We start from the raw sequence: 8,810 nt of genomic DNA, 5'->3' as shown, positions 1-8,810 counted from the left end.
CGTTCCTGCAAAATATAAGCAAGGTCATTTTGGCATTTTATCTGTCTATTTCCGTTTTTAATGTTTGGTTGCATCACTTCATTATACCTGTTAGCATACGTCTCAAACTGATGTTGCTTCTTGTTTATTTTGAGCTGTTGTTTTGTTTCTCCTCCATTTTTTTTGCACGATGCCATCAACCAATCACTACATGTTGGAACAGGGATCATTGCGTTTAAATAGAAAGGAGCCATTACAAATGGAGAACAATCCAGTTTGAGAGTAGGATGAAAGAGTTTAAATACTGTTCATACCACACGATGCAAGCCTGGCTCAGTAATACACACACATTGTACAGACATTTAAAATACGCTTTGGTCAGGCAAAAGGCAACATACATAGCATTAGATGTGTTTCTGTACATACATTTTGGCATATTTACATCAGCATTTGAATATATCCAAGCTTTTTTTTTTTTTTACATTTTTCCATTGCTTAACATCGAGTATTGTATTTTGTATTCAAAAGTACTGCGACCCAGACTTTTGGACAAAAGAAAATATGTTTTAATGGTTTTGTCCATTCGCTTGAACAGGAAAGACAAAACACTGTATAGAATAGTAACATTTACCATTGTGTTATTATAGAAATAGGATTATTAATTTGCTGGTTAAGCAACGACATAACACAATATACATTCAACACAATAACATTCTCTGTCAATGTATCCTCTCCCCCTGCAATCCTATATGGGATTATTCCAGTTTTGAATAATAACTGGTCTCTGCAAACACGGCCTGGGACGGAGCACCGGGTCTCACCGGTAAAACAAACGCTTAATTAGCCGTTTTAAAAATGATAGCAAAATAAAAAAATAACAGGAACAAACTGCGTAATTATCCAAGAGAAAGCCCGTCCCAGTCTGCCTCTGGGGCACGCCGTCGGATGGCAAAGACATCCCCCGGGACGGTCTACCCCACCCGCCCGGTAGCAGGTGTGTCCGTGTGCGCTCTGCACCGCCCCAAAGAACCAACGGAAGAAGGAAAGCGAGAGAGCCGTTTCAGAGCGACGCCGCAGCGGGGGGTTGACGGAGATTTCTTTTCTTTTTGAGGATTTCTCCAGACGGGTAGAAAAGCGCCGGGCGCGCTTAAAGCGGCGACGCAGAATACCGGTTCCTATTCGTGCACGCTCTGAATTGCGCTTCACAGGTCATCCAATGAGCAAATAAAAGGACCAAAAAAATTGCCCAAGCCTTATCCTTGCACTTTCCTCAATCGTAAAGCAGGCTGAGCTCAACAGGAGAAGAAAAGGAAAAGTTCCGATTCAGAAAACGAGAGAAAAGAGAGCCAGCGCGTCCCTCTATTGGAGTCCCAGGGCTCAGGGGCGGAGCTTACGTAGAACGGTGCGGCTGAGAGACACAGATTTTACACAACCATGTACATACTTACTCATTCATTGTTTTGAGACATGCTAGTATTCATTGTATTCCCTGTCTACTGATGGCCATCCTTGAAGAGAACATCCTCTTTTCGGTCCATTCTCAAGGTTCCTCCCCTTTAAAAGGTCGGGTTTGGGGTGGACTGTTCAAGTTCTCTGGAGGTGGTTGTCTTTGCCGTTCTCAGGGCTGGTGGGGTTGGTTGTGTGTTTCTGAGTTTCCTGTTGATCTGGGCCTGGAAAACCCTTTGTGGTTGTGGAAAAATTGCTCTGTACTATACAAGTCCCTTGACCAAAATATCTCTGGAAAATAAAAGCTTTTTGTGTCTCCTGCCTTCTTTACATTTTGTCCGGTCCAAACTAAGCGCACAGCCGTCATTTACTGTGTCACTTGTTTAATCGCCAAAAAGTCAGACGTTGGTGCAATTGGTAGACGGAGGCGTGTCCACCTTGTTGCGGATCTCCTTAATGTCGTTGAGCGGGGACTTGCTGGTGCTGATCTGGCACTTGAACACTTGCTTGTAGGCCTTGCGGAAGTTCTCAGAGAGGAAGGCGTAGATGACGGGGTTGACGGAGGAGTTGCTGTAGGCCAGGCAGTGGGCGGCCACCCGGAACACGAAGGAGGCCTGGGTCAGGGGGAAGGTGCCGAACTCCACCCAGAGGTGAAGCACGTGGTGGGGCAGCCAGGACAAGCAGAAGACCACCACCACCACCAGCACCGTCTGCGCTGTCTGGAGGGGAGGGAGAAAGGAGGGGAAAGCAGAGAGAAGGGAAGGGTTAGGGGAGTAACACCCGACCAGCTAGGTCAAAAGAACAATGAGTCGGTCAATCCGATGACTCTTTTCACTGAGTGACTCTCCAGGAGCCAAATCCGAAAAAAAAAGTCTAACCTTTCACCGCTAATGGTGAGATGGGTACATAGCGGCGACACCAAAATCCAACGCCAAGGGCATGTCTGATCAAAAAGGCAATTACACGCTTCCTGATCCCCTTGCGCCTCTCCACTGCACATTCTGGGGCAGCAGGTTGGTTCACGGCTGATTAATTACGTAAAGTAAAATGGAAGAGACAAAATAAAAACCCCATAACATTTTCCAAGCACCTGGAATTAAATCTTTCAGCCATTTCACTGCAGCTACAAACGCTCAAATGAATCACCCCCCAACACGTGCAGCACGGCCAGCGCAGAGCATGCCCCTTTCAACCGAACGGAATTGAAGGACAACATACTGCACGGCGGAGACAGGGGGAGGGAAGAAGGACGTCCAAAAGAATCCCCAAAAACTCCAGGATCTCTAGTCCAAAAGTCTTGCGGGGAGATCTCGGTTCTGTCCGGGTTCCCACGGGACCACGAGGGGGAGGATGTTGTGAAGCCTGATGCTTTGTTTGGGGAGACCCCTGCGAGACCACATTCTCAAAATTCACCTCATAAACCCTGTGTGCAATCAATTATTGCTACGTAAACACTGGCGTTACCACGGAAACGAAGAAGCCTGGATTCCATGTGCATGTATTTCACCATCTCTCCTCCGCTCCTTGTAGAAGTCCACAGGCCATGGCCATTCAAACCCCCGTTGTCAAAGGGTTGTTGAACGGATGGCCTAAATAATTAATGTGCTACTGTCAAGATCATTTTATTTTTGTTATATTCAGAATATCTTAACCTGGTGGTGTTCTGGCTCCTGTCATCCTCTCACAACAATGACTGTGTTAAAAAAAAAAAAAAAAGTTATAGAAGAACATTTTATGATGAAGATCATGAAACTTTGTCAAAGGTGGTTTGGGTGCTGTGAACAGCATTCGAGGTCTTCAAAGGGTATGAAATGTATTAAATAAAATGCATTTAATGCTATGGATGTATTTTATTCACTCACTCATCTTCGTTGCAGAGGAGACATTGTTTCAGGCGCGAAGCACCCTCAAGTTATTAGTAATTCCTCTCTCAACCTCCTGCTCTATGGCGAGAAGCCACTTCAAATTATGGTCGCCTGCCAATTAAAAATACATAAAGCGTTTGGTTAATTCCCAAGGACGTCAGGTCCGGAGGCGTTCCAACAAAATGAACCAGAGCTCGTTGGAAACTGTGACTGAGAAGAAATTTCAAGTTTGGACACTAAAAATGGAATGTGATTCCTTTGGGGATGCCGGAATACCATTGGCAAAGTCCTGGCCAATGGTCAAATGTGTCCTTTCTGCACTGGGGGAGGCTATGTCCTTTCCATCTTATGTGGACATAGCTGTGAAATGCATCTCCATTTGAGTCGATGACGTTACAGAACTCGTGTTATGTATCGCCCCCCCCCCCCCCCCCCCCCCCCCCGGTCAATAAAAAGTCGTCCAGATATGTATCGGAAAAAACAACAGAGGGAGTAACCTTGGTCTCCCAGCTGTCACTGGCCGAGCATTTCACAGACTCTCACAGACAGGCCGCCGCTTGAAAATACAGTACACACAGATTATAATAATAACGGTGGTTCCTGGGGTATTGGGAGCCGACTATTGTGGACATGGAGGCTTTATGAGGTTTCTCTCAATGTTTTTTATTCTGCAGCACCAATGATTGAGAATCAGCTGTTACAGTATGTCCAATAACCTGCAGTCCAACCGTCACGAAGTGAGGAACGCACCTCACACCCTCCCTCTGGGAATCTCTCTCTCCCAATCAGGAAGCCTTCTGGATTCTTTCAAGTGTCGCTCTCTAGAACTGTCGACAACCCTTTAAACCGGCGTAAACGCGGCGACTGCCAGGTTGTCCATCAAACCCCCAAACCCATCGCCATTCCCATCGCTAACCATTCTCACAGTACAGTTTAGGACTTCCGAGCCAGGTTACTCTGACGCACCCTGACGGAGCACCCTTATCGCTCCGTCAGGTTTGCTTTTGCGGTTTTGCTTTTTCACCGATGAGTCCATGATAAGGAAGGCTTTTGAAATCCTACTTTGATTTCCAGAGTGCCTAGAGCGCCCACGATATGTTTTCGGACTGATCTTTTTTTCATACATTCTCACATAACGACTTGTTACGTCCAAGCCAGGGTTCCTTTGTCACTGCGTGACATCCAACAGTCTACTGTGAGACTGAAAGGCTCAAACACTGAGACGTCAAAGTCAAATACATTACCCTGCGGCCTGCCATTCAAAGAGTCAAAGCAACACCATTGGCACTTTGAGGAGCTAAATTAATATTGCCAGAAATAATGAGAGGCCTGTAAGCAGTCTGAAGGCACATTCCCTCTGTGCGGCTTTTCTTGTCATCTAATTATAACGGGCTGCCACCGTTATGGCAATTCTAAGTTATGACCATAATCATCCCCTCCCGATGGAATTGTCAGTGATTCATTCTGTAAAATAAGATAAGAATAGCCATTAAAGTGGTTGCCTTGTTAAGTGTTATGGGGATTTGAGTAAAATTTAAGTTTAATCTGCAATCACAGTATATGAATGTAAATTATGTGAATTATGTGAAAAAACTAATAAGGCATAATGGCTTATTGCACTAAAAAGGTATCAGGTACTGTAGCTGTAGGTAGAACACGCCGTTTGGATCTGGATTCCTCATAAAATATGGATAAAATAATCATCATCATCATCAATCATCATCTACATCATATTCATGATTATAACCAGGGTTTGATTTTGTTTTTTTGTTGTTGTTTTTTGCTACACCGTATCCCCGTAGTCCACAGGAACATTTTGACCTTCTAATTTTAAGATTTATAATTGTATTCACTACGTACAAAGTAGTGGATTGATACAAAAAAAAAAGGCAGATTGGTGTTTTGTTAAGTAGTGTTTAATAATTCAAAACGCATTGTTTTTCAGTGCTCTTATCATTTTTCATGGTGACAACAGCTATATTAAGGACATAATTATTCATATTTCTACAACGTGAAACCTGAATTCCTTGGTTGTTTGTTTTTGGGATTATTACAAACTCATTAAAAACACCTACCTTCTTCTTTGACGCCTCTGACTTTTTGGACATGTTTCTTAGTTTTTTATGTAAGTGGTTCAACACCTGCAAGAAAAGGAAAATGCATGGAATTTATTTTTAATCATAATTAATGATGATGGTCAACAAACGTCACCTGAATTTTCCGTGGTGAATAAAGTGTAATCATATCTAATCTTACCTTATCTTACCTTTTTTATTAGCTTACATTTCCTCACATTATTATACCATATCTTATCCTACGTTATCCTACATTAGCTCAACTTATCCTCCCTCCCGTAAGATACCTTACCTTACATTACTTTACCTTATCTTACCTTACTTTAGATTACCATACATTACCTTACATTGGCTTAAATAACCTTACCTTACATTGCCTTTGCATACTTTACCTTATCTTAGCTTACATTACCTTACCTGACTTTACCGTACCTTACCTAACCTTACATTACCTTATTTGCCTTACCATACCTTACCTTACATTACCTTAATTGACCTTACATTACCTTACCATACATAACCTTATATTACTTTACTTTTCCATACCTCACCTTATCTTACCTTACATTGCATTACATGACCTTACCTTACATTACCTTATTTACCTTACCTTACATTACCCACCTTACCTTACATTTCCTTACCTTACCTTATAATATATTACCTAACCTTACCTTACCTTATATTATATTACCTTACCTTACATTTTATTACATAATCTTACATTACATAACCTTACCTTACCTCACATTATATTACATTATCTTACATCACATAACCTTACCTTACCTTATCTTATCTTACCTTATCTTACCTTACCTACCTTACCTTACCTTACCTTACCTTACCTTACCTATCTTATCTTACCTTATCTTACCTTATCTTATCTTACCTTACCTTACCTTACCTTACCTTACCTATCTTATCTCATATAATATCATCTTACCTTTGCGTAACAGAAGGAGATGAGCAGCAGGGGCAACACATAACCAAAAACGAAGGTGCAGACCACGTAGATCTTCTTCTGGCTGGGGTCCGGCCAGGTTTCCCAGCAGTAGGTGTGGTTCTCCCCCCTCTGGAAGATGTTCTGATAGTGCATGACGGGCGCGGCCATGGCCAGGGACAGTATCCAAATGACCAGGACCCCGATGAGGGCGTGCTTGGCCACCCTGATGGAGGAGGACTTCCTGGAGTGGACGATGGCCACGTAGCGGTCCACGGACATGGCGGAGAGGGTGAAGATGCTGACCAGCATGGACACGGTGAAGAAGTAGTGGATGAACTTGCAGATGAAGGCGCCCAGCACCCAGGTGGGCATCATGTAGATGGTGGACTGGAAGGGGATGCAGAAGAGCAGGTAGGAGAGGTCGGCGATGCTCAGGTTGAGGATGAAGATGTTGGTGGTGCTGCGGGGCTTGCCGGGCTTGCTCCGGGCCAGCACCGTGATCACCATGGAGTTGCCCAGCACGCCCAGCGTGAAGATCAGCCCGAACACCAGCAGCGTGATGAAGTTATCCGTGCCGATCCCGAATAAAAGTTTCTGGTCCTCCTCCACTTCTTCCTCCCAAGTCATCCTGCTGCGGTTCCACGGATCCTCGTACGGTGTCGCGTTCATGGTTTTTTTTTTGACGGGGGGGGCGGTTGGATTACCGGGTTTACCGAGAGGAGGTCCGTGCGTAAAGGCGCGCCGGACACGCGTCTCCGAGCAGTGCGGTTTGGGTTCCTCTCATTTTCCACGAGACCCGGAGTCACGACCCTGATTAAAAATTGTCTGCATGGATTTTTATGCTATCGTATGATGCGAACCAGATAAGTATTTGCCGTGGTCATTGGAATACTCGTTTCCAATGCGCGTCCCAGTCCTGATGCGCACCCGATGTGTCTGCTCCAGCGGACAGAGACAGAATGGCTTGGATTTATCCTCTGGTTCCACTTTCCTGCCTTTATTTGGGGGCTGGGCTGTGGATGCAACGTCAGCACAGTATTATACATACCGCCTCAAAAATAAAAACAACCAGGCGATATTGCATTTAACATTGCTGGATTATGATAGAAAACACTGTTTAACCTATGTAATATTGTCCTTTATATTTTTGTTGTTTTTTAAAATTTGCCAATAATGTCAGATGTCTTTATCTATGTCTTCTTTATTTATATGGAAGTGAATACGTTTTTTTGTATTTCATGTATTTCTTGTTTCTCATATGCCCTCTATTTTTTGTTTGTTTGTTTGTTTGTTTGTTTGTTTGTTTGTTTTAAAGTGCTTTGAATATTGAGACATATATCTGGTATTGCTATACAGCTGTGCAATTTGACCGACACTGGGTCTTATGCTTGAAGGACATATGCTGTTGTTGTGTTGATGTGTGTTCAGCGCCCAAACCTTCCCATCTGGCACATGCAGGATCACAAACCAGCAGAACCTGCAGTCGCCAGGTGTTAACATCACATTTCTTGGCAGTGATGTTGTACTTGTGCAGCCAGAGTGGGCAGGTAAATCCTATTATTATTTCCCGAGCACCTACAAATTCAGAAATGATAAAGTTCTAGGGTGTCTCAGTCCACCCTGGTCACTATCAGTCATCTGTGGACTTGCGATGTGTCTTAATGTTTTACCCATATAGCATAATAAAACACATATAAGAGATATCATTAATCCATGGTCGCCTTGTAAGTTTGGTGGGTTGAATGAGGTAAAAAGGGAGATGTTAGGATTTCGCATCACTTGAGCTGCTTAGAAAAGGGCTGTTCCGACATGACCGTCTCCCAGAATCTGAAATTGGAACGTATAGATCAGTAGGAACCAGTGGTGAGCACAGTTTAAAACACATTCAGACGCATGCCTCTCCGACAGGCAGCATAGAAACCATGAAACATGGAGACTTGCTATCCCCGAATAAATTCCAGAAACATTTTGTGTTGGTGTAAAAAGACATGACCCCCTCTGATCCTACACAATCTCACTTTGTTGTTTTCCTGTTTAATTTTGTCATATTCTTTGGCTTTGTGTTTGAAATGACCTCAGTTGTGTGAGGAAAGTTGGTCGGTGCAGGTTCAGCATGCAGGATCTGCCAGAAGCTATGGCCACAACAGAGCAGCGTGTGGGCCAGGGCATAAGAATAACAATAATTATGCTACGGTTTCTCAGGGGTCAGGAGGTGTAGGAAATACCAGAACCTTCCGCTACAACCGATCACACGGATCCTTCCATGGAACGCGTGTGATTTGGTTAAACATAACCTATATTGGCAGATACATCTTTCATTTAAAAGGTCAGACTGGCAATGAAGGAAAACAAACCCAGTTTACATCACGGGAAGATGGAGAGAAAAGATTATTGTGAAACGACAGAGCATCGGAGTCAGCGGTATTGGACATCTCAATATGGTCTCCAATGGGTTCAAACAAATCTGATCAAGACCAAAGGACGCCCAATTATTTAGGT

The 8,810-nt window shown here is 43.7% G+C and overlaps 1 protein-coding gene across 1 annotated transcript; it reads right to left on the bottom strand.

Moving 5' to 3' along the window:
- Window positions 1-313: 313 nt before the first annotated feature.
- On the bottom strand, window positions 314-6,980 carry LOC307233482 (galanin receptor type 1-like; the record flags this gene model as incomplete). The annotated part of the gene is made up of 3 exons (XM_080004818.1): window positions 314-2,144; window positions 5,366-5,431; window positions 6,312-6,980. The coding sequence occupies 3 exons, from the start codon at window positions 6,978-6,980 to the stop codon at window positions 1,824-1,826; spliced, it is 1,056 nt and encodes a 351-aa protein (XP_079860944.1). The 3' UTR covers window positions 314-1,823.
- Between the last annotated feature and the right edge of the window lie 1,830 nt (window positions 6,981-8,810).

Source organism: Zeus faber (assembly GCF_960531495.2).
Source record: "Zeus faber genome assembly, chromosome: 8".
NCBI classification, from domain to species: Eukaryota; Metazoa; Chordata; class Actinopteri; order Zeiformes; family Zeidae; genus Zeus; species Zeus faber.
This window is presented reverse-complemented; position numbering and strand designations above follow the sequence as displayed.